At 34.8% G+C, this 27,309-nt stretch overlaps 1 protein-coding gene and 1 non-coding gene across 2 annotated transcripts; one reads left to right on the forward strand and one right to left on the reverse strand.

Annotated features, from left to right (window-relative positions):
* Positions 1–6,583: 6,583 nt before the first annotated feature.
* Positions 6,584–6,691, reverse strand: LOC131170109 (small nucleolar RNA R71). Its single transcript, XR_009141052.1, has one exon. It is a non-coding gene; the product is annotated as a small nucleolar RNA R71 (small nucleolar RNA).
* Positions 6,692–24,352: 17,661 nt separating this feature from the next.
* Positions 24,353–27,309, forward strand: LOC110668558 (pentatricopeptide repeat-containing protein DOT4, chloroplastic-like). Its single transcript, XM_021829861.2, has 2 exons — positions 24,353–26,503; positions 26,637–27,309. The coding sequence occupies exon 1, from the start codon at positions 24,519–24,521 to the stop codon at positions 26,448–26,450; it is 1,932 nt and encodes a 643-aa protein (XP_021685553.2). The 5' UTR covers positions 24,353–24,518; the 3' UTR covers positions 26,451–26,503; positions 26,637–27,309.

Consider the following 27,309-nt stretch of genomic DNA (forward strand, 5'->3'; position numbering starts at 1 on the left):
GGTTCTATAAAACTCTTGAACAAGCCTAGGGTAGTACTCATTTGCACATTCACACACGTCCAACCATCCTTGAAACTCAAAAAGCTCTTTAAATTGAAAGTTTACCTGATTAAAGTTCTCCCATTTGATGAATTTGCAATCCAACAGTGCTTTATCCACTGAATCCGAAAATTTTTCGGTACGCATTTTTCGTTTGGTATCCATCCCTTGCTTCTGTCTTGCCTTTTTCTTTTCTGGCGTCGATTTAGAGGATTCGACACCCTTGGACGAGTTTGAAGACTCACTAGCTGATTTCGATTTCGGCAAGTTTTGTTTTCCTTTCATTTTCTTTCGCAATGCCGCAACAGGAACATTGTCAGAGGCTGACGAGGAAGAAGAAGCAGCTGCAGCGACAGGGGATTATCGTTTGGTGCGAGCCATTAAGACAAAAATGAAATCGGGTAATGGTGTTTCGGTGAGTAAAGAGAGGAAGAGGAAAGGAAACTTGAGATTTTTGGTGAGTTAGGGTATGTTTCGCCGGAAAGAGGTATTGGGTATGTTTTGGGAGGTGTCGGAAATTGAAACAGAGGAGAGAGAGAGAAAGCGTGGAGTTTTCGTGTGGCAGAGGGTTTAAGTCCTCTTGAGTCCCGCGCTTTTCAGTGTCACTGTACTTTCAACTGAACCAGTTTTCTTACTTTTTATTTTATTCTATATTTCAAACAAATTTATCTGTCCCTATATGCACACATAAACATTTCTACATGTCTGACACAGCACTGAGAATGTGATATCAAATGTGAAAAGATAAATGCACTGCTAGACACGCAGAAAATTTCAAGGACAATCACTTTTTGGTTTGAAATTTGAACAGTACAAGATATAGCAAACTAATTTTAGTCACGCAATATTAGCATACAACTTAGTAAACTAATTTCACGAGTACACAAACAAGTTAGCTAATATTCTTTAAAGATTTCTTAGCAAACCTATATCACAGCAGATCACTCACATATTTAACAAAATGTAAAACATGAAATTATTATGAATTAAATTTCAAACAACTAGTTCACACATACCAATTTCCCTTGTAATTCTACAAAAGGTTTCTTCATTAAGAGGTTTTGTAAAAATGTCGGCAAGTTGATTTTCAGAAGCAACAAACTCTATTTTGATATTTCCATTTTGAACATGATCTCTAATAAAATGATGTCTGATCTCAATGTGTTTAGTTCTTAAATGTTGGACTGGATTTTTGACCAAGTTTATGGCACTAGTGTTGTCACACCTAATTGGGACAAGATTATATTTTAGACCAAAATCTTCCAATTGTTGTTTCATCCATAAGATTTGAGCAACACAACTACCAGCAGCTATATATTCTGCCTCAACTGTAGATAAAGCTACTGAAGTTTGTTTCTTACTGTGCCAAGAAACTAGTGCAAGACCAAGAAATTGACAAGTACCTGAAGTACTTTTTCTATCCAGTCTACTTCCAACAAAATCAGAGTCACTATAGCCAACAAGATTAAATGATTCACACTTTGGATACCATAAACCAATTGATTGTGAGCCAATGAGATATCTAAAAATCCTTTTAACTGCACTTAGATGAGATTCTTTTGGACATGATTGAAATCTTGCACACAAGCAAACACTAAAGTATATGTCTGGCCTAGATGCAGTAAGATACAAAAGAGAGCCAATCATACCTCTATAAAGCTTGGTATCTACTTCTTTACCTTTTTCATCACTGTCCATTTTAATTGGTGAACTCATAGGGGTGCCCATGCTCTTCAAATCTTTCATCTTAAATTTCTTTAGCATATCCTTGATATACTTTGATTGATTTATAAAGATGTCATCATTCATTTGCTTAATTTGAAGTCCAAGGAAAAATGTGAGCTCACCCATCATGCTCATTTCAAATTCATTCTGCATAATCTTAGAAAATTTCTTGCAAAGAGATTCGTTAGTAGCACTAAAAATTATATCATCAACATAAATTTGCACAATGAGCATATCATCATGATGCTTCTTAACAAAAAGTGTTGTATCCACTTTGCCTCTTTGAAAATCATTTTGTAAAAGGAATTTACTAAGCCTTTCATACCATGCTCTAGGAGCTTGCTTTAAACTATATAAAGCTTTAGTAAGTTTATAAACATGATTTGGATGCTCATGATTTTCAAAGCCTGGAGGTTGTGCAACATACACTTCCTCATCAATATAACCATTTAAAAATGCACTCTTGACATCCATTTGATAAAGCATAAAATCCTTGTAACATGCAAAGGCACACAACATCCTAATAGCCTCAATTCTAGCAACCGGAGCAAAGGTTTCATCAAAATCAATCCCTTCCTCTTGGTTGTAGCCTTGAGCCACTAGTCTAGCTTTGTTTCTAACAAAATTGCCTTTTTCATCCATTTTGTTTCTAAAAACCCATTTAGTACCAATAATTGAATGATCTTTTGGTTTAGGCACTAAATTCCAAACTTTATTTCTCTCAAATTGATTTAGTTCTTCTTGCATGGCAAGAATCCAACTTTCATCATTTTGAGTATCTTCAAAACATTTAGGTTCAATTTGTGAAACAAAAGCAACATTACCAAAATATCTTCTCAATTGTGCTCTAGTCATCATCCTTTGAGATGGATCATCAATAATGTCTTCTTGGGGATGATTTCTATGGAATCTCCATTCTTTAGGTAAATCTTCATGTTGGGGCTCATTTACTTGTAATTCTTCCAAATTTGGCATTTCTTCATTAATTTGATCTTCATTGGCATCATGGACATCTATTGTAATTTCTCCTTGAGTTTCCTCATCTTTGTCATCAACTTGTTCCATTTCTTGACTTGATATTAAATTTTCTTTTCCAAAAATCTGCTCATTATTATCATCACAAGCATTTTTCCTTCTAATAGAAGGGTTAGTCTCATCAAACAAAACATGAATAGTTTCCTCAATAACCAAAGTTCTTCTATTGAACACTCTATAGGCTTTACTCTTTGTTGAATACCCAAGAAAGATTCCTTCATCGGATTTAGCATCAAATTTCTTTAAGTTATCCTTCTTGTTATTTAAAATATAGCACTTACAACCAAATGCTTTGAAATATGAGATATTTGGTTTCCTTCCTTTCCATAGCTCATAGGGGGCCTTTTTCAAAATTGGTCTAATGAAAACTCTATTCAACACATAGCAAGATGTATTAACAGCTTCAGCCCAAAAGTATTTTGGCAAATTATTTTCACTCAACATAGTTCTAGTCATTTCTTGCAAAGTCCTATTTTTCCTTTCCACTACCCCATTTTGTTGTGGTGTTCTAGGAGCTGAAAAATTATGATTAATTCCATGTTTATCACAATATTTCTCAAACAAATGATTTTCAAATTCAGTTCCATGGTCACTTCTTATAGATGAGATGCAAAAGCCTTTTTCATTTTGAATCATTTTATTAAAAGAGGCGAATTTTTCGAAAGTTTCATCTTTGTGAGCAAGGAAAAATGTCCATGTATATCTTGAATAGTCATCAACAATAACTAAAGCATATGACTTTCCACCAAGACTAGTAGGAGTTACGGGTCCAAATAAATCAAGATGAAGCAATTCTAATGGCCTAGTGGTAGACACAATATTTTTAGATTTAAAAGATGCTCTAGTATGCTTTCCTAGTGCACATGCTCTACATTGAAATTCATTTTCATAATTAATCTTAGGAAGACCATTAACAAGTTCTTTCTTGGACAATTTTGAGAGTGTATGCATGCTTGCATGACCTAGTCTTCTATGCCACAAATAACTAGAGTTATCAAGAGATACTAGACATGTACCATGATTAGTTTCAAAATTATTCATGTCAAGCAAGTAAACATTATTGGATCTATTTGCAATGAACAATGTATCATTATCTAAGTTATTGATTGTACATAGAGAAGAAGTAAACTTTACCTCAAAACCTTTATCACAGAGTTGGCTTACACTTAGCAAGTTGTATTTCAAACCTTCAACAAGTGAAACATCTTCAATACAAGGTTTGGTTCCAATTGAGCCATTTCCAATTATTTTTCCTTTCCCTTTATCTCCAAATTTTACATATCCTCCATCTTTCATTGTGATTTTTGAAAACTTGTCCTTTTCACCAGTCATGTGCTTTGAACAACCACTATCTATGTACCATTTTTCACTTTCCTTCATCCCTTTGAAACAAACCTGAAATTTAATCATTGAACTTTAGGTACCCAAGCAACTTTGGGTCCTTGGGGGTGATGCATACATTTTGCATAATCATTTAGGTTTAATTTCATAGCCATTTTATTTGATTATTAGTCATTTTTAGCTAATCTCATTAGTTAATTAGTTAGTTTTTCATAGTTGTCAATTTTACACTAATTTGTAATTTTTACTTTGTTTTGTAGGAAAAATGGTGTTTTTGAAGGACTAAAGAGAATTTTGCCATTGAGGAGTGTCTTCTACAGCAAAAAGATGTCAAAAACAAGTTTTCAAGCTGAAATATGCATTGACCAAATTGTGCATAACTTGCTGCATAAGCTATGCAGATCTGCATAAGGAGAAAAATCACTGTTTCAGAACCAACCGAAATGTGCATAAGGAGACTGCATAGCCTATGCACATTCTCGCCTCCCTTATGCACATTCACGAAATTGTGCATAACCTATGCACCAAGTCATGCGCCGCATAAGTGACCCGTAACCAGCTGAAATCGCATAAGGGATCGCATAACTTGCGATCCACTTATGCAATCCTCAAGAGTTCATTAATGAGCTGGCAGGAGATTCTCTCAAATAATTCCTCCTAGAACATACTATTTTAGGACTCCATGTCAGAAAAATGCTATAAATAGTCATATTTTCTCATTTTAGAGGTGAGAAAAGGAGCAAAGAAGAAAGAGAGGAGGCTAAGCAGAATTTGAGGAGTCATTTTCACCTTCCACACCATTTTCAACTAAGATTTGCAGATTTCTTTCTTTCTTTACACTTTTCTACATTTCTAGTGTTTAATTCCTTACTTCTTAGCTTAGATTAAAACTTTATTTCCATTTAAACTCATCATATCTTGTAAGCATTATGGATAGTGAGTAGTTTACTTTTGATTCTGGAGTAAGGGTTGTAATATTTGAGATATTTTGTGGATTTTGATTGGGTAATCCATATTTTGTGGTCTTAATGAGTTTTATTCATTTCTTGTATGCTAAATGACATGCTTAGTGTAGGATCCCATTAAGTTATGTTCTCAATCCATGGTTGAAGCACCGAAAGGAGAAGGCCTTGTGATAGATAATCAAGAAATTGGACTTAATTAACTTAGACCTAGAAATAGGCTAAGGATTAAGAGGATTCACAGATTAATTAAAGAACTTAATGGGTCTTAATTAATTCTAACTCCACGAAAGTAGGATTAGTTTGATTAAGGCACTCTTTGTCTCACTCGAAAGGGAATTCAAAGGATTTAAGAATTAATCTCCTTAAAACCCATTAGTTTCATAAGATTGGATAACCAATTTAAAATCCCAAAATAGCTCGAATATGAAATCCCGAACTCCGGAATCGCCTTTTTATCATTGTTAATTTCTAATCGAATTTAATTACTTGCCATTTTGAATATTGCCATATTTGAACTTGCTTACTTCAATTTGATGCAATTTTAGTTTAATTAATACATTGTTGAATAGAATATTAATTTTGCACATTTAAATTGCATATCCCATTACCCATTAATTTACTACTTTAAATACTTCGATTTAGTCAACTTTTATATCAAAAATTCAATCATTAACACGACTCCTCGTGGGATCGATATTTTTCTATACTACTTGTACGACCCGTGCACTTGCGGTTGGGACGCATCAAGTTTTTGGCGCCGTTGCCGGGGAGTTGTTTGTTTAAGATTGAATTCTTGATCATTTTAGTTGTTTTTAGTTTTATCTTTGTTATCTTTTCATTTTGTGTTTGTTTGTTCTTTTTCAGGTACTTTAATCTTTTATGAGAAGAGCTAGAAGCTCAAGTGACACAACCTTACTGTTCAATCCTGAAATTGAGAAATTTTGTAAGGCCAACAAGAAAGAAACCAGAAGAAGGAAGGAAGCTTCGAGAGAAACTGAATTAGAAGCAGACATGGCTGATGAAAGAATTAGAATTGGTGTTGGTAATGCTGGAAATGGTCAAAATAATGAAAATGCAGCCCATGGTGAAGAGGTAGTTAATGCAAACGTGCCTAGGGGAAGTATGATGGACCATGCTTTTCCACGTTTTGATGATTTGAGAGAGAGCATAGCAAGACCAAGGATTGATGCAAATAGCTACAAGATGGATTTTGGAGTTCTTCAAATGATTCAAAATTCTCAATTTGGAGGACATCCTTCTGAAAATCCACACACACACTTGAAGAAGTTTGCTATGATTTGTGATATGCAAAAACAACCTGGAGTATCTGATGATGCAGCAAGATTGAAGCTATTCCCATTCTCTTTGAAAGATAGAGCATTGGATTGGCTTGATTCTTTACCTCACAACTCCATTACAAATTGGGAGCAACTCACTGATGCATTTCTTGCACAATATTTTCCACCTGGAAAAACTCAAGAGTTGAGGAATCAAATGACAGCTTTCAGACCAAGAGAAGATGAGACTCTTTATGAGTCATGGATGAGATGGAAAGAATTGGAAAGATTATGCCCACATCATGCCATTCCAAAATGGATGATAAATCAGAATTTTTACACTAATGTCACTCCTGCAATCAGAGGAATTATTGATGCTCAAACAGGAGGAGAATTTATTATTAAGCATGAAGATGAAGCTTATGAGCTATTGGAGAAAATTGCAAAGAATACTCATCTTTGGAGTAGTCCAAGAGGACCAGCTCCAACTCAGAAAAGGCAAGCTGCTGGAATGTATGATCTTGATCCATTCAACATGATTAATGCAAAGTTTGATGCACTTACAAATGTCCTTGCTAAGAAGATGGAAGATTTGAGTATGTTGGTTAGTTCATCATCATCAGCTGGAAGTTCACAACAAGTGGCTTATGCAGAGGAAACTACCAGCTGTGGAATAGATTATGGAGAACAAGCAGCATATGTTGGTAATTATGGAAACAAGCAAATGGGGAATCCTTATTCTCAAACTTACAATCCAAATTGGAGGAATCATCCCAACTTTTCATGGGGAAATCAGCAAAATCAAGTTCAAAATCAGAATTTTCAACCACAACAATGAGTCAAGTTCCATATCAAGAAAATAGGCAACCATTGCCTAATTTTTCAGAGAAAAATATGAACCCTCCACCAAAACAAAGAAGAACGAAATTCCACCACTGAAGCTTTATTGCAACAGATTCTTGCCAACCAAAATAAGCATGATGAGGAGATGAGAGAGGTGAAAGCAAGGCTGGAACAGATGCAAACACACAACAGAATGCTGGAAAACCAGATTGCACAACAAGCATCCTCCTCAAGTGCTAAGTCTTTTGGAAAGCTTCCAAGTCAACCAGAAAATCCAAGAGAGCAGTGTCAAGCTATTACTTTAAGAAGTGGAAAAGTTATAAATGATGAGAAGAGTGAAAACAGTGAGAAGAGAGAAAATGAAAAAGGAACTGATGGGAGTGAAAAACAAGAGAGTGCAGAAAAATGTAAGGAGAAATTTGAAGAAAAGGAAGAGAAGTATATACCTCCTGAGCCCTACAAGCCACAACTTCCCTTTTCACAAAGATTTCACAAAGCCAAGCTTGATAGGCAATTTGGGAAGTTCTTAGAGGTTTTGAAGAAACTTTACATAAATGTGCCTTTTGTTGATGCTCTTTCACAAATGCCCTCTTATGCAAAATTCTTGAAAGAAATTCTCTCAAACAAGAGAAAACTTGAAGATGATGAAACTGTAGCTTTGACAGAAGAATGTAGTGCTATCCTCCAAAGGAAACTTCCTCCAAAGCTTAAGGATCCAGGGAGTTTTTCAATTCCATGCCACATTGGAGAGTCTTGTTCTACAAAAGCTCTATGTGATTTAGGGGCCAGTGTTAGCCTTATGCCCCTTTCTATCTATGAGAAGCTCAACATGGGAGATCTAAAGCCAACCCACATTTCTCTTCAGTTAGCTGACAGAACAATCAAGTATCCTGAAGGGATTTTGGAGAATGTGCCCCTGAAGGTTGGAAAGTTCTATATACCTGTTGACTTTGTCATCTTGGACATGGAGGAAGATTCTAATATTCCAATTATCTTGGGGAGACCCTTTCTAGCTACAGCAGGAGCGTTGATTGATGTGAAAGGAGAAAAGCTTACTCTTAGAGTTGGTGAAGAGCAGTTAATTTTCAATATTAATAACACTATGAAAAAGCATCATTCTGAAGCTGATACTTGCTTGAGAGTTGATATCATTGATGAGCTAGTTGAAGAACACTTCAGAAAGAAATATCCAGAAGATCCACTTGAAAATTGTTTGGTTCGTGGAGGAGGCATAGATTATAACAACCCTGATGTAGCTGCATATGCTCAACACTTAGAGGGAAGTCCACCATTCATTTCTGCTCCAGTTTTTCAACTCACACAAAAGGAAAAAGCAGAATTTAAGCAACCATCATTCAAGGAAGAAGATGCACCTAAGGTAGAACTTAAGCAACTTCCTTCTCAGCTCAGGTATGAATTTCTTGGCACTAATAACACTTATCCAAAGAATTGTAAATGCAAATTTGAGTACTTTAGAGGCTGATAAGTTGTTAAGAGTGTTGAGACAATTTAGGAAAGTTTTGGGATACACCATAGATGACATTAAGGGAATAAGCCCACACTTTTGCATGCATAGAATCAATTTGGAAGAAAATTGTAAACCATCTATTGAACATCAAAGGAGGTTGAACCCAAATATGAAAGAAGTTGTTAAAAAGGAAATTTTGAAGTTGTTTGATGCAGGGATCATATATCCCATCTCAGACAGTACTTGGGTGAGCCCAGTACATGTTGTTCCAAAAAAGGGTGGAATGACAGTTGTCAAAAATGAAAATAATGAATTAATTCCCACGACAGTGACTAGTTGGCGAATGTGCATAGATTACAGAAAATTAAATGTTGCCACTAGAAAAGATCACTTTCCACTTCCCTTCATTGATCAAATGTTGGAAAGACTAGCTAGGCATTCTTACTTTTGCTATTTAGATGGATATTCAGGTTTTTTTCAAATCCCTATCCATCCAAATGATCAAGATAAAACCACTTTTACTTGTCCATATGGAACCTTTGCTTATAGAAGGATGCCATTTGGGTTGTGTAATGCACCAGCCACTTTTCAGAGGTGCATGATGGCAATCTTCTCAGATTTCATTGAAGACATAATGGAGGTTTTATGGACGATTTTTCTGCTTATGGATCTTCATTTGATATATGCTTGGCTAACCTTTCTAAAATTTTGCATGATGTGCGAATCTGAAGTTGTGTTAAACTGGGAAAAGTGTCATTTCATGGTTCAGGAAGGGATAGTGCTTGGACATTTGGTGTCTAATAGAGGAATAGAGGTTGATAAAGCCAAAGTTGAAGTGATAGAGAAGATGGCTCCTCCTACCAATGTCAAGGGAATTCGAAGTTTCCTAGGGCACGCCGGGTTCTACAGACGCTTTATCAAGGATTTTTCTAAAATAGCTAAACCTTTGTCTAATTTGTTAAGTAATGACACACCATTTGAATTTGACCAAGAGTGTTTGGATGCCTTTTGCAGGTTGAAGCAAGCTCTTATCACTGCACCAATCATGCAACCACCTGATTGGAACCTACCTTTTGAAATTATGTGTGATGCTAGCAACTATGCAATTGGGGCTGTTCTTGGTCAAAGAAAGGACAAAAAGGCTTATGCTATTTATTATGCTAGTAGAACACTGGATGAGGCTCAAACAAATTATGCAACAACTGAAAAGGAATTTTTGGCAATTGTCTTTGCATTGGAAAAGTTCAGACCTTACATTATTGACTCAAAGGTGGTTATATTTTCAGATCATGCAGCCATCAGGTATTTGCTCCGTAAAAAGGAGGCCAAACCGAGGCTCATTAGGTGGATTCTGATGTTACAAGAATTTGATTTGGAGATTAGAGATAAGAAAGGAGCCAAAATGTAGTTGCTGATAATCTTAGTAGGTTGAAATTGGATGGTGAAGAATTGGATGAAATCCCTATTGATGAGTTTTTCTTGGATGAACAACTTTTCTCTCTTGTTGCTAAACTACCTTGGTATGCAGACTTTGTGAATTATCTATCTTGTGGAATTTTACCTCTAGGTATGACATGGCAACAAAAGAAAAAGTTCTTGCATGAGGTGAAATTTTATAGATGGGATGACCCTTTACTCTTTAGGAGATGTTGTGATGGTCTAATTAGAAGATGTATTCCTGAAGAGGAAGTCCAGAGTATTTTGCATCATTGCCATGCTTCTGATTATGGAGGTCATTTTGGAATCTCTAAGACAGCTAGTAAAATTTTGCAAGCTGGTTTCTTTTGGCCAAATCTTTTAAGGATGTGAGGAAATTTGTGTTGAATTGTGATAAATGTCAAAGGAGTGGAAATTTGTCAAAAGAGATCAAATGCCCTAAATAATATTCTTGAAGTGGAATTATTTGATGTTTGGGGAATAGATTTTATGGGGCCATTCCTCCTTCATATGGTAATAGATACATCTTAGTTGGGGTTGACTATGTGTCAAAGTGGGTGGAAGCTATTGCAACTCCAACTAATGATGCTAGAGTGGTAGTAAAATTTTTGAAGAAATTTGTCTTGAGCATTTGGAGCTCCTAGGGCTATAATTAGTGATGGGGTTCCCATTTTTGTAATAAGCAATTTGAGAGCTTAATGAGGAAGTATGGTGTAGTGCACAAGATAGCTACCCCATACCATCCTCAAACTTCAGACAAGTTGAAATTTCTAACAGAGAGCTCAAGCATATTTTGGAGAAAACAAAGGAACAATTCTAGGAAAGATTGGTCTATCAAACTAGATGATGCTTTATGGGCATATAGGATCGCCTACAAAACCCCTATAGAACTACTCCCTTTAGGTTGGTGTATGGTAAGTCTTGTCATTTACCCGTGGAGCTAGAACATAGAGCATATTGGGCCATTCAGACCTTAAATTTTGATCTTAAGCAAGCTGGTGAGAAAAGGTTGTTACAACTTAATGAGCTTGAGGAATTGAGGATGGATGCTTATGAAAGTGCCTGTATTTACAAAGAAAGAACTAAAGTTTGGCATGATAAGCTTCGAGGAAAAGGAATTCAAAGAAGGTGATTCAGTTTTATTGTTCAACTCAAGATTGAAATTGTTCCTGAAAACTCAAGTCAAGGTGGACTAGTCCATATAGAGTTTCTAAGGTTTTCCTTATGGAGCAATTGAAATTTGGAGTGAAAAATCTGGAATTTTAAGGTCAATGGGCATAGATTGAAGCATTACATAACCGAGACCCAATACTAGGAGCAAGCTACAAGCTCTCCAATCCCTCACCTCTTTTCAGTAAAATTCATGAAGAGTCCAGCTAAGGACTATAAATTAGCCCTCTTGGGAGGCATCCCAAGTCCTTTTATTTTGCTTTTGTTGATTTACTTTCATTTTCATTAATTTTGTTTTTATCTTAAATCTCCCCAAATTTAAAATTTTGACATTGTTAAATCTTGTCCCTTGTAGATATAATTCAATGAAGAACGGCTGGTGAACTGTTGGGGAAGTAATTCTTAACTTGAAAAATTTTGTCCTTCAAAAGAACTGATAAGCTTTTGCTGCATAATCTGTGCAGGAGCTGCAATCTAGTTCATGCAGAGGAAAAATAAAATCTGCAGCAAAAAAGGGTGTCTGCAGCAAATGACTTGTATTTTTGATGAGGTTGGATGTATATCAAAGGAGAAAGGTTGGTGAACTGCTGAAATTGCTATCTGGTTTATGCAGAGCAGAATAATAGAATCTGCAGCAGATTACTTGTGTTTTTGGTGAGCTTGGGTGGGTAATTTTCTAATATTTGTGCTTATAATGATATTATGGTGGTTAGTTGGTCATTTTTGCAGTTTCGAGCTCCTTTGGGGTTGTAGGATTCAAGGTAGAAATGTTGCATTTTCTTGGCAAATCTTGGAGATTTCATTTATCATTTGTGGTTAGATGCAACTTCATGCAAATTTTATGGAGTTTTATGTGCTAAATGTTGATTTGCAGAATTTGTCTTAAAATGGCATAGTTCTCAAAGGTCTTTTATGTAGGATCCATTTTTACATGCTTGTGTGATGCCTTTTTGATATACTTTGTATATATTGATGTGTTTTTGGTGAAACTTCTCATGGTTTATGCTTCATGGAATTATATTTCCTCATTCTAGGGTATTTTTCACACTTGCAATCCATGTTCTATTGCATTCTTGATCTTGTTAACTTGTGCATAAGCAACTGCATAGCTTATGCAATCCTGCATAACCAAAATTCTTGCCATTTTTCACCTTTATTGCAAGTGCATAAGGAGAGTGCATAGCTTATGCAACTCTGCATAACCTCATTTTGTCAAATTTCATATCTGTCAAAACTTGCATAAGGTGAGTGCATGACTTATGCACATTTGCATAACTTCAAATCCTTCATTTTCTCTCTCTGCCGAAGTTTGCATAAGGTGAGTGCATAGCTTATGCAATCCTGCATAACCAAAAATCCAAAACTCCAATTCTGCCGAAGGGTGCATAAGCAGAGTGCATAACCTATGCACTTCTGCATGACCAGAAACCCAGAAAAAAACAACCTTGCCGAGGGGTGCATAAGGAAGGTGCATAAGTTATGCACCTCTGCATAACCAAGAACTCCAAAAATACAACCTTGCCGAGGGGTGCATAAGCAGAGTGCATAACCTATGCACTTCTGCATAACCAGAAATCAGAAAATCCCAAAAGTTGCCGAGACCTGCATAAGCAATGTGCATAGCCTATGCACTTCTGCATAACCAAAGATTCTGAATTTCAAAACCCACCGCAGAGTGCATAAGCAGAGTGCATAGCTTATGCACATCTGCATGACCACCAACCAAAATTCCAAAAATTGCCGAACAGTGCATGAGCAGAGTGCATAATCTATGCACTTCTGCATGACCCAATTTTCTGAAAAACCACTTCTGCCGAGAGATGCATAAGGGGAGTGCATAACTTATGCACTCCCGCATGACTTCGCTCCTCAACATTTCAAGGGTCACCGAAACATGCATAAGGACAGTGCATAACCTATGCACTTGTGCATAAGCATTTCTCTGAAATTTAAATCATTTTGAAACATGTACAAAAGAGTGCACAGGTTATGCATAAATCATTTTCCCCTTATGCAGTCTCCTACAAACCCGATTCAAATTCATTTTCGGCAAACAAAATTTCCACCACCTCCACTTCCCGACTCTTCACCCCACGACCGCCCTTCAACCTCCATTCCTTCCGGCATTCTCGCCGTCTCTCTCCCATCTTCTCCACCAGCGCTCTCATCACGAAAACCCTAAATCCCCCTACATTTTCATTTCCCCCTATCTCTTCTCCATCGGCAATGGATTCCCCTCCACATTCCCGCCCCGCCTCTCCTCTCGAAGTCTCTCCATTGTCATCGATACATCCCACGCCCAATCCTCCACCACAAACGACACCCCCACCACCTCCACCAACCACATACAAACGCAAAATCCGATCCAAATCCGTGCGACCCATGTCCTCTGCTCCTCCTCTGTCCAAACGCAAAGACCCACCCACCCCATTTTCGGAACCACCTCCTAAAAAGCCAAAAGCTCCAGCCTCTACACCTTCTTCCAGCAAAAAGACAATTTCAGCAACCCCATTTGTATCAAAGCTACCCTGGCCTCTCCCTGATACAATTCAAAAAGCCGCTTTCAAGAGACTCAAAGATAGAAGGGTACAACCTACTAGGTATATATCTGCTGATGCTCTACAATCTCTTGGTTTATTTGACAATGTAGTTACATTTCTTGACGGTATGGGTTGGACAGAATTTGTGCATAAGCAAGAGGTAGTTTATCCAATTCTAGTTTTGGAGTTTATTTCTTCATTCTCTGCTACCCTCAACTTGCATGATGTAGACCATAAACCAATCATGACATTTAGATGCTTGGGGCAAAATAGAGAACTGTCATTAGACCAATTTCATGGCATTTTTGGTTTTGCAATTGATGGGTTCTTTAGAGTACCACATACTGGAGTAGAGGTAGCCAACAAGGGCATTTGGAATCCTGCCCAATTTTGGAGAATCATAACAAACCAACCTCAAACTTTCTCTGCTGGTAGATCCAAAACATCCCAAATCCTTGACCCTGCACTTAGGTTTATTCATAGGCTGATGGCTAGCACCATATTGGGCAGAGGGACTAGTTACAGTGTCGTGGGCAAATCAACTATTTATGTTATGGTGTGCATTTCACAAAGTTAAGGTATCTCCTGTTACTTCTTTTGTGAACATGTGTCGCATTGCCACCAAATCCATAGGTGATATTGTTTTGGGTGGGCTTATCACTGTCATAGCCAAGCATTTTGGTTTTAATCCTGCAGAGCACTCAATCCCAGCACTTGAAGACACTTCCTATTTTGATACTGCACACTTAACCAAAACAGGGTTCCATTTATCATATTTTGATATCACACCTGCAGTGAACTGAGCCTATTGCACAACCAGAAACCCAACCTTTCACACCAGTCCCACAGCACCCTACTACACCTACCCCACCCCCTCAGCCTACTCAGGACATTCCAGCTACCTCTGCTCAGCCCATTCCTCCTACAGCTGAACCTACCTCATCCACAGCACCTCCTGCATTCAACACTAAAGCCTTATTCACCTACCTTGACAGGCTTAGTGATGATATCTACTTTGTGGATAGGAAGCTTGACAGTGGTCTTGATACACTAAAGGATCGTCATGATCAGCTATTTGACCTTGTCATGGAAACCAGGGACAAACAGAAAGAACTGAAGGAGATGGTGAAGCAACTCATGATCTTTTTGGGCATGCCACCCCCACCTCCATCACCTCCTCCAGCACCATCTTTTCGACAGCCGGCAGCAGCCACCAGCCCCTTAGCAACATCCTTGGACAAAGGAAAAACAATAGACATAGATTAGTGTTTATTTTACTTTTGTTCAATCTTGTAGGACCTTTTCTTTGTAAATATGTTCAAACATTTATAGTTTGTTTTGGATTATCTTTGTTTGTTCTGAATTAGTTTCTTTTAAATTCTGTTTCTTTTGAAGTTTTATTGGATAGCTATTACATTAGTCTTCTTTGATTTTTATTACACTTATTGCCTTTTTGTACACATTTGCCCATACTCTGTCTATATTTCAATACTTCTACTGCTGGTTGTACATTTCCCCTTGCCAATTCCCCTGCAGCAGCTTTTGTATACACTGCACAGCTATGAATTTCCTCATGCACAACTTTTGCATAGCCTGTGCAACTCTTTCTGCTCCTTCTGCAGAACTGCACAGGTTGTATTTCCCTTATGCAACTGTCCTGCATAGCCTATGCAACATATATTGCATCTTATGCAGCACCGCATGGCTTATGCATCTTACCTATGCACATGCTCTGGACAGCACTTAACTCTGCATAACCTGTGCAGCTTCATATGCATCCCTTTATCTTGAATTCTCATACCAGGTACCTCTTTCTTTTTGCTCTTCATTTTTACAATTCCTGGTCAATATTATTTGCTTTGAGTTTTGGTTATCTACTGTTTGAGACATTGAGGACAATGTCTAATTTTGAGTTTGGGGGTGCACATTTTGATTTTTAGCTTTATTTTTCACATTTGAGTATAAGAGCATCCCATCCCATTTCATTTACATATATTGTAAATATTTTACATATACATCCATACATACATATTCATTACACATTTACACACACATTATACACCACTTAGAAATTGTACAAATTGCATACAAATAGACTCCTTCCATTTAGTTCATGCATTACTCATTTTAGGAATCATGCATCATGCATTAAATTCTTTTGCCAAATCCCTTGAGTATTGAAAAGTTGCCTATGAGAGTGATTTGACTTACCTTTAGTTGGGTTTGTGGATTGAAAGTTCCTAAAAGGTGCAAGGTTTTGAAGTGTCTATCCCTTGCCTATATCTTCTTAGCCAAAAAGCCACCCAACTAGTCATTTAGAGATTGGAGTGTTTAGAGGGAGTTATTGGATATAAGGTAGTCAAATGATGTCTCACCAATCCTAGAACAAATTTTCTAAACCTTTCAAGGAGAAATACCAGCTTGTTCTTGAAAAGAGAGATGATTAGGCATTCTTTGATTTAAACCTTCTCATTTTAAACCTTTGGCCCTTTTTCCCAATTAAAATTTACCATTGCAAACCCCTTTGAGCCTTTTTGTCCCTAATTTTTCTTGAAACCCTTATTACTACCTAGCCAATGAACCAAACACTCCAACCCTTTTCATGAGAATAATTATTCATAATATTAGGTACATAAAAAAATTAAAAAAAAAAGAAAAGAAAAAAATACAATAAAAGGGAGAAGAAATGCTTGTCACCTTGTAAAAGTGCTAGTATATGTGCTTTTCACCATTGTCATTCAAAATGAAAGAAATCCACCCAAAGTATTAAAAGAAATGAGTTTGGGGGTGGCAATTTTAGGGACAATCATCAAAAGAAAATGCAAAATACAAGTTAAAGTATCAAAATGTCCCTCCATTTTTATGTGTTTTGTAAACTATGCTAGCACTTGACAATCCTCATTGTGTATTTCTCTCTCCCACATATATATAAAATATATATATATATATATATATATATATATATATATATATATATATATATATATATATATATATAATAAAGTGTACATTATGTTTCAAAATTGCAACATATTCTCATGCTTTGAATACTTTTTACCCATTTTTCTTCTTAGCCTCTTTTTGAATCCCATGACCCCATTACATCCATAAAAAGACCTTTGATCTCTTGAAAGTACTTGCTACATTAGTGGAGATAGGGGTAGGGAATTTGCCTATGGGATTGGAGAACTATTCATTCATTCATTCAATTCCATCATTCTATATAGAGACACTTTGACTATTGATTATTCTAGAATTCCTTTTGAGCATGACTCTCTCTTTTAATTGGTTGGTTTGGGGATTTGAATGATAATTGACTTGATGGCTAAGCGGTGAAAGCTTGGATAAGCATTAAATTCTTTGCATTTTGAAGGATGGGTATATGGATTGTTGGTATGGCTAAAGGTGTGTTAAGTTACCTTAATGAGTGATTTTCATAACTCTTTGGATAAGGCACCCCTAAAAACTTTGCACCACATTTTAAAGTTTGCTTGAGGACAAGCAAAAGCTTGAGTTTGGGGGTATTTGATGCATACATTTTGCATAATCATTTAGGTTTAATTTCATAGCCATTTTATTTGATTATTAGTCATTTTTAGCTAATCTCATTAGTTAATTAGTTAGTTTTTCATAGTTGTCAATTTTGCACTAATTTGTAATTTTTACTTTGTTTTGTAGGAAAAATGGTGTTTTTGAAGGACTAAAGAGAATTTTGCCATTGAGGAGTGTCTTCTACAGCAAAAAGATGTCAAAAACAAGTTTTCAAGCTGAAATATGCATTGACCAAATTGTGCATAACTTGCCGCATAAGCTATGCAGATCTGCATAAGGAGAAAAATCACTATTTCAGAACCAACCGAAATGTGCATAAGGAGACTGCATAGCCTATGCACATTCTCGCCTCCCTTATGCACATTCACGAAATTGTGCATAACCTATGCACCAAGTCATGCAGCTTCGCATAAGTGACCTGAACCAGTAATGCGATAAGGGACTGCATAACTTATGCAGTCCACTTATGCAGTCCCTTGAAGAGTTCATTAATGAGCTGGCAGGAGATTCTCTCAAATAATTCCTCCTAGAACATACTATTTTAGGGCTCCATGTCAGAAAAATGCTATAAATAGTCCCATTTTCTCATTTTAGGGGGGGGGGGGGGGGGAAGGAGCAAAGAAGAAAAGGAGGAGGCTAAGCAGAATTTGAGGAGTCATTTTCACCTTCCACACCATTTTCAACTAAGATTTGCAGATTTCTTTCTTTCTTTACACTTTTCTACATTTCTAGTGTTTAATTCCTTACTTCTTAGCTTAGATTAAAACTTTATTTCCATTTAAACTCATCATATCTTGTAAGCATTATGGATAGTGAGTAGTTTACTTTTGATTCTGGAGTAAGGGTTGTAATATTTGAGATATTTTGTGGATTTTGATTGGGTAATCCATATTTTGTGGTCTTAATGAGTTTTATTCATTTCTTGTATGCTAAATGACATGCTTAGTGTAGGATCCCATTAAGTTATGTTCTCAATCCATGGTTGAAGCACCGAAAGGAGAAGGCCTTGTGATAGATAATCAAGAAATTGGACTTAATTAACTTAGACCTAGAAATAGGCTAAGGATTAAGAGGATTCACAGATTAATTAAAGAACTTAATGGGTCTTAATTAATTCTAACTCCACGAAAGTAGGATTAGTTTGATTAAGGCACTCTTTGTCTCACTCGAAAGGGAATTCAAAGGATTTAAGAATTAATCTCCTTAAAACCCATTAGTTTCATAAGATTGGATAACCAATTTAAAATCCCAAAATAGCTCGAATATGAAATCCCGAACTCCGGAATCGCCTTTTTATCATTGTTAATTTCTAATCGAATTTAATTACTTGCCATTTTGAATATTGCCATATTTGAACTTGCTTACTTCAATTTGATGCAATTTTAGTTTAATTAATACATTGTTGAATAGAATATTAATTTTGCACATTTAAATTGCATATCCCATTACCCATTAATTTACTACTTTAAATACTTCGATTTAGTCAACTTTTATATCAAAAATTCAATCATTAACACGACTCCTCGTGGGATCGATATTTTTCTATACTACTTGTACGACCCGTGCACTTGTAGTTGGGACGCATCAGGGGGTTAGTGACCTTAGGTAAGGTTCCCTTTGATACCCATACCTTCTTTACCTTAAGATGACCTTTTCTAAGTGCACAAGAACTAATCATATGACCTCTTTTATTGCAATAATAACATGTAACATTAGGCAAGGAGGATGTAGATGCTTTAATGAAATGATTCTTGTACTTGTCATAGTTCATGAAACCATCAAAACCAATTCCATATTTCCCATTTGAAATTCTTTGGTTTCCAAGAAGTATATCTAGAGTTTCTTTTCCTTTTGTAAATTTTGCCAAGTCATTTGTCAAAGACTCTACTTTAGCTTCAAGAACTTTATTTTTCTCAATGAGCATTTCACAAGTTTCTTTTGAGGATTTCAACTCTAAGTCTAGTTCTTTAAACAAAGGAATTTGTCCTTTGTAAAATTCATTTTCTTTATACACATTGGACATGGCAATATTTTGTGATTTCAATGATTCAATCTCTAAATTCATTTTACTGCATTTTCTCTTGTAATTTCTATACTCATCATATACTCTAGCAAATGCAAGTTCAAGTTCTTCTACATTAGGAGATTCATAAGAATTTACCTCATTGTCACTTTCTTCTTCCTTTTGTGAACTCTCAACTTTTTCTTCAAGTGCCATCATACAAAGAAGAGCAGTCTCTTTGTCACTTGATTCATCATTTGAAGATTCTTCACTGTTGCTCCAAACTACTTTCATAGCTTTCTTGCTCCTATCTTCTTTTCCTTTCTTCTTTTTGAGCAATGGACATTTGGTCTTGATATGTCCAGGTTTGTGACACTCATAACATACAATTTCTTCTTTTGAATCTCTGAAGTGTCTATCCTTGGGAATATACTTTTTCAAGAATTTCTTGTATTTGCTTCCTCCCTTCTTGAAAGCTCTTTTGAATTTTCTTGCAAGCATAGCCATTTCATCATCATCATCACTTGAAGCATTTGAGTTGTCACTTGAGTCAACTTTGAATGCAACTCCTTTCTTCTTATCTTCATCCTTGTTTGACTTGAGAGCAATGCTTTTCTTCTTCTTTTGCTCATTTTCAACTTCATCTTTCTTGTATACCATCTCATGTGCAATGAGAGAGCCAATGAGTTCATCATAGGTGAAAGTTTTAAAATCCTTGGTATCTTGGATAACTGTAGTCTTTGCTTCCCAAGATTTTGGAAGTGATCTAAGAATTTTCTTCACAAGTTCAGCTTCCTCAAATCTTTTACCAAGCGCTTTGAGAAGATTCACAAGATCAGTAAACCTTGTACTCATATCTGCAATTGATTCTCCTGGCCTCATTTCAAACAGCTCATAATCTCGAATAAGAAGGTTTGCTTTGGACTCTTTAACAACATCAGTTCCTTCATAAGTCACTTCAAGCTTATCCCAAATTTCCTTAGCAGATTGACATCCTGAAACACGATTGTATTCATTTAGGTCAAGTGAGCAATGCAAAATATTAATGGCTTTAGCATTTATAGAAATTTTCTTCCAATCATTGTCATTATATTCATCTTCAAGTTTTGGAACCTTTGTAGTTCCTGGACCATTCTTTTGAGGAACATGTGGACCATTTTTAATAATTCTCCATGCATCAATATCTACAGATTGTATGAAATTTCTCATTCTTACTTTCCAAAATGAATAATTAGTGCTATTAAAGAGTGGTGGTCTAGTGATTGAGTAGCCTTCAACTAATGGTGCGGGTATACCGGCAGAATTACTAGATGAACTAGCCATTATGGATCACTCTAAGGTTGTAAGACCCTAAGCAAGAGAGACAGGCTCTGATACCAATTTGTTGTCCCAAAATAGTCCAAGAGGGGGGTGAATTGGACTTTAACAATTTTTCGGCCCTTGCTTGTAGCCTAATGAAAAATTGCGGCTTTGTTCAACTAGGTGCTTCTCTATATAAAATGAAAGTAATATGTGCTTCAACAATGTGTTCCTAAGTTGCAATTCAAGCCTCAATCAATGTATATGACAATAACTAACAAAGCATGCATCATACAATGAATAACTAATTTCTCAAATCACTCAATATGTCCACAAATTTATCAACTCAATCTATTCAAGCAACATTCAATATCATGTATAGCAAGAAAAATTTAAATTGCATAAAAATAAGGAGGTCAAGGTTAGAGAGATCAAACACAACGATTTTTATAGTGGTTCGGCTTAACTAGCCTACATCCACTCTCTCAAAGAACCCTCTTTGAGTCTTCTCTCCACTATTTGCTCTTTTGAAGGCAAGAGACCAAAAGCCCTTTACAACTTATTAACACCAAGCTTTTACCAAGGTAGCTTGAAACCTTCACAAGTGCTATCACAAGCACTTTCTCTCTCAAGCTTCAATAGGTGCTTGTACAACCTCTCTTAAATGCAATTCAATATTGTAACACTCACTCTTACTCAATACAAATCAAACTATAAAGAAGAGATGAGTTGATTTGCCAATGGAAGCTCAAAATCTTTAAAGCTCTTGAATGAAAGCAATAAATGAAAAATCAATGTTGGAGTTCAAATGTAGGCTTTCATCAAGTGTAAATGAAGTGAAGAATGTGTATTTATAGTTCCAAATCATTTTAGACCGTTTGAAACCCTTTTGGAACGTTATACACACTGCTCAAGACAAAATAGCCGTTATTTTATCCTTTTGTGCGAAGTTGAGCAGCTCTAATAAATTAGCAAACTAATGAAATTTTAGGAGCAGTCAGTAAACTGGTTATTAAACTAACATTTTTAGCAAACTAATTAGCAAACTAAAAAATTTAGCAAACCAGTTAGCAAACTAAGTCAACAGCTGCATATCTCAACTTGCAATGTCAAAAGATTTAGACCTTAAAAATATTTCAATGGTAAGTACCCAAGGTCATGATGAGAAAAAGTAATCAGAAAATAAAATTTTATTTTTGAGCTCCATATGACTAAATTCTCATCCATTCTTTTCACAAAAGACCTAAAACTCAATCTCTAATACTATGCCTTTCATACCTTTTCTTTGAGTCTTGGCTTCCATAATTTTGTTCTTTTCTCATTTTGGATTTGTCTTGAAATACCTTTGAGTATCCTTTCTCCTTAGATGTAACTTCAAAAGTTCTTTAGCAATGAGACAAAGAATCTACACATCACTTTAAAGTTGGGTTAGATAGATTCTTTTTGAGTTTTGTTATCATCAAAATCAATGCTCATTTTAAGCTACACGGGGTCAACAAGATATTAGCTTTAGCATGTGATTTTAGATCGAATGAATTCCTTTGATGAAAATAAAAATTTCAAATTTTAAACATTAAATTAAAAAAATTTAGTCATTTATTGCGAAATAATCACAAAATAAACCTATTAATGCTATATAAGGGTTACTTTCTAGTTTTTTATTTTAAATTTAATTTTCATTAAATTGTAATTTTTAAATACATAAATTAAGTGTGAAAATACAAATTATATTCATTTATTTTATTTTATGAATGTTTTATAGGCTGAATGATATTTAATAGATGATATAATAAAAAAATAATATAAAATTAATAATTTTTAAAAATAAATAGATGGATGTATCTCAAACTTTTTGATCTTTCTATTATTGTGTTGGCTAAGGTGCATTTATAGATATAGGCTCTATTTGACAATATTAGTTGTTCTAAAAATTATTAGTTATTTTAATAGTTATTGACTATTAGATATTAACTGTTAGTGGTTAATTATTTATATAATTGTTAAAACATAAATGTTCAACAAAAATAATTATTAAATTAACAGTTATATAGAAAAAATAATAATAAAATCTTATTAACTTTAATTAAAAGCTCTCTTGTTCTCTAAAAATTATAGGGATAATTTTTCATAAATTACTTATTTAATATTTAAATATTAATATAAATATTATGTCATTAGTATGTAAAAGAAATAATATTTTAACTTTAGTCAAAAAAATTATTTTAAAAGCAATTACCAAATAAGCTATGATATTATGCACTTTTTTTTTTCTACTCCACGTTCTTAGGACTAATAAATCATTAATGTGAATTGGATTTTCTTTTATTATATATATATATATATTTATTTATTTATATATTTATATTTTGGTAATATTAGCTTTCACTGAGATTCGATTCACTTAGTTAAGATTCGTTGATGGTTATGTTTTATGTTTTTTTTTTACTAAATTATTAGGTGTAGCAAAATTTATTATAATTAAATTTTAGATTTATTTTTAGTAATAATTTTTTAAATTGAAATTTTATTAATAAATTAGTGGCTATTGCTAACTTTTTTGTCAATTTTGAAATAATTTAATTTTGAAATTTTATTTTATGAATAAAATAATTTTTATGTCAAAATTTCATATTTAAGTAATTATTTATTTTATATTTAAATAATTATATATATATATAAATATTTAATATTTTATAAATTATATAGTTAATTTAATCTAAAATAAATAATTATGTAAATATAAAATTTAAGTATAGGATTATTTTATTAATAAGATAAAATTTTATAATTAAAATATTTCAAATTAAAAAATTTAACAGGTAATTTAGATAATAAAAATTAATTTATTAATAAAATTTAAATTTAAAAATTAAATTATTACCAAAAGCAAATATTCATGAATTTGACTTCATTGTAATTTATTTCCTTCTCCACTCTAATCTGTCAATTTTTTAAATATTATTTTATTCATAATTATTTGTCTTGTTAAGAAAATTAATAAGTATTAAATTATTTTTTTCAATTTTATTCTTATATATTATCTACTAAATATAATTATTATTTGTATAAACTTTTAGTATTTAATCCCTCTATATTATTTTAAGTGTTGTTTTAAATAATTTCCCACGTCTCATTTTATTTATTTTAGAAATTAAGGAGGTATTAATTATTTTTTTAATTTTATTTTTATTTATTTTTATCTTTATTTATTTTTATACGTAACTTTATCAAAATTATTTGTCACTTAAAAAAATTAAAATAAATTAATTATTTTTTTAATTTTATTCTTATTTTTACTTAGTATAATAATTATTTTTATAATTTTTTATAATTTATTTTATCACTTCCCTCTCTCTCTTTCTTAATCAATTATGAAAAATTTTATTATGCTTTAGGTGATTTAATTACTTTTAATCACCTTGCAAAACATTTTAAACAATGTATAAAAGTAGATAATGATAGTATTATTCAGGCATTTATTTTTTAATTATATTTTTATATTCTAAAAGAATTATAAAAATACTTTAACTAATTATTAATATTTTTATAAAAATAAAATTATTTAATTATTTATGGAAAACTTTTTTTTTTTTAAGTCGAAACTGAGCATTCGCTTTTTTTTTTTTTTTTGAAGTCATCCTCTCCTTTTTTACCTTGAGATTCCCGTAGTGAAAATTTCCACTTCATTTATCAATAAATATAGAAGTTCGGACTTATAACCTCTGCTGTTCAGTATTGGCTGCACTCTGAATCAACGTAAACTTTGTTCTTTGTCTGGGAGGAAACGAGGAGTGGGACATTCCCGCCAAAATAATCCCAAATGAGATGAGCTTATGGCAAAGAAACAATTTTCTTCATATGCAAATCAGTCCCAAAAATTTTACTCTTATCAATCTACTTCAACTCTGCAGCAACTCCAAATCGCTAAGCCAAGGCCAACAAGTTCACCAACAAATCACAGTTTCTGGATCACACTACGATTCCTTCGTGGTCACCAAATTGATCCAAATGTATGCAGATTGTGACGATTTGACATCAGCTTATAAACTGTTTGATAAATTGCCACAACCAAATGTTTTTACGTGGACTGCTATTGTTGGGTTTTATTTGAGACGTGGTATGTATGAGAAATGTGTACAGAATTATGGGTTGATGAAATTTAGCGGTGTTTTGCCTGATAACTATGTATTTCCAAAAGTCCTAAGAGCTTGCGCACACTTGTTGTGGTTGGAGGGGGGAACCTGGATCCACAAAGACGTGATTGTTTGTGGGTGCGAGTTCAATTTGCAAGTTTGCAATTCCTTGATTGATATGTATGCAAAATGCGGAAATGTTGGGAGCGCGAGGTGGGTTTTTGAGAGAATGGGAGAGAGAGATCTTTTGTCATGGAATTCGATGATGTCGGGCTATGTGTATAATGGGTTGCTAGATTCGGCTGTGGAGCTTTTAGGTTTCTTGAGATTGAATAGTTTTGAGCCTGATGTTGTTACTTTGAATACTTTAATAGATGCCTATTGTAGAATGGGTCTCTTTGATGAAGCTTGGGGAGTGTTTAAACAGATTGAATATCCCAATATCATCTCGTGGACCACTTTGATCTCAGGTTATTCTAAGATTGGAGAGCATGAAATATCATTACGGGTATTCAGAGATATGGTTACTAGAGGAATGGTCTCCCCTGATTTAGATTGTCTTTCTTGCGTCCTTGTCTCATGCCGTCACCTTGGTGCTATGAGGAGAGGGAAAGAACTTCATGGTTATGGGATGAAAATGGAAACTACAACTGCATTTTATGGTTCGGCTGGTGCTGCTTTGCTCATAATGTATGCTAAATGCAGGAGAATTCAGGATGCTAGAAATGTATTTGAACTGATGGACAAATCTGATGTTGTTACTTGGAATGCCATGATTCTTGGTTTTGTTGAACTAGAGTTGGGGCAATTAGCACTTGAATGTTTTATTGAAATGCAAAGATTGGGTCTTAAGAATGATGAGACAACAATATCTACTATTTTGCCTGTGTGTAGTTTGAAATATGGGAATCAAATTCATGCTTACGTTATGAAAAACCGCTATCTCAATTCAGTTGTTCCAGTTTGGAATGCAGTGATTCACATGTACTGCAAATGTGGAAGCATTAGATCTGCATACTCTGTATTTTCTGGCATGGCCTTCAGAGACATAGTTTCATGGAACACAATGATTGGAGGATTTGGCATGCATGGACATGGCCAGGCTGCACTTGAACTTCAACAAGAAATGAATCAGTCAAGCCTTTGTCCTAATTCTATGACTTTCACTTCTTTACTATCAGCTTGTAGTCATTCAGGTCTAGTGGATGAGGGGCTTAAACTCTTCCAGAGAATGACTGAAGACTATGCGTTAACCCCAAGAATGGAACACTATTCTTGTATCGTTGACATGCTAGCGCGCGCAGGTCAGTTTGCGGATGCTGTGACATTTATTCATAAAATGCCTGTAGAGCCTGACAAGTCTATTTGGGGAGCTTTACTAGCTGCCTGTCGGGATTATCAAAATGTCGAAGTTGGGAAGCTGGCTGCTGAAAATTTAATCCACTTGGAACCTGAACAAGCAGGACACTATGTAACATTGTCAAATATATATGCAAGAGCTGGAAGATGGGATGATGCTGTAAGGGTGAGAAAACAAATGGAAAGCAGAGGACTTGTCAAGGCATCAGGTCAAAGTTGGATTGAAACTGTAAATATGGAAATTGCAAATCACAACTTTCAATGATTTTCTAAAGCAGTAATACCATATGGCTCGTTTGAGGGCCAGCTTCAAATCAGGTGAGAATGTGTATTCCAAGTTAAGTCTTCATAGGAAGACTTGCAGGTTTTGGAAGAGCATATGGAAATCAAGTCTTCCTAAGAGGATGTCAATTTTCTTATAGAGACTTTTAAAGGAATTTCTTCATTGCAGTGAGCTTGTAAATAAGAGAATGCCCCGCATTCCAAAAGAGTGTGACTCATCGGACAAGTTGAATCCCTTAGAGTTTAGACACACTTTCGGACACATTTTCTTCACCTGTCCTAGAGGCTAGAGCTTTGGAGGTTGGGCTACATTTTCCTTTATGCCTGCGTTCCACTTAAGTACAGAGTCTGAGCATGCAAGATATACGGGAAGAAATAACTTTACAGCTGCTTCAGCAGGATCGGGGGTAAGAATTTATTGTTTTAATTGTTTTCCTGCGATGGCACATTTGGGAGAGGCGGAACCAGCTTTCTTTTAATCATTATTCAACTCCATTCCAAGGGACAATAGCTACAGCTATCAACTATTGTGAGGAATTCAAGCATAGTGCGGATGGAAATGCAGGAGGTATAATGGCCTTTTTGATGCCCTTACTCTTGAATCTCTTGCATGCCGAGAGGCAATCCTACTTGTGGCAAAGAAGGGTTTTCATCAGATAATTCTTGAAGGGGATTGTCAAACAGTGATCAGAGTTCTTCAGGGTGATTCGACTCGGCTGGAAGTCCAGGATGTCATCAATGATGTCAAACTCATTGCTGCATCTCGACAATATATCCTTCTCCTTTGTATAGAGAAGGAAGTAGAGCCCATAGTCTAGCATCTAAATTCATTAATAAACTCA

This window comes from Hevea brasiliensis, chromosome 10 (genome assembly GCF_030052815.1).
Source record: "Hevea brasiliensis isolate MT/VB/25A 57/8 chromosome 10, ASM3005281v1, whole genome shotgun sequence".
In the NCBI taxonomy this organism is placed as follows: domain Eukaryota; kingdom Viridiplantae; phylum Streptophyta; class Magnoliopsida; order Malpighiales; family Euphorbiaceae; genus Hevea; species Hevea brasiliensis.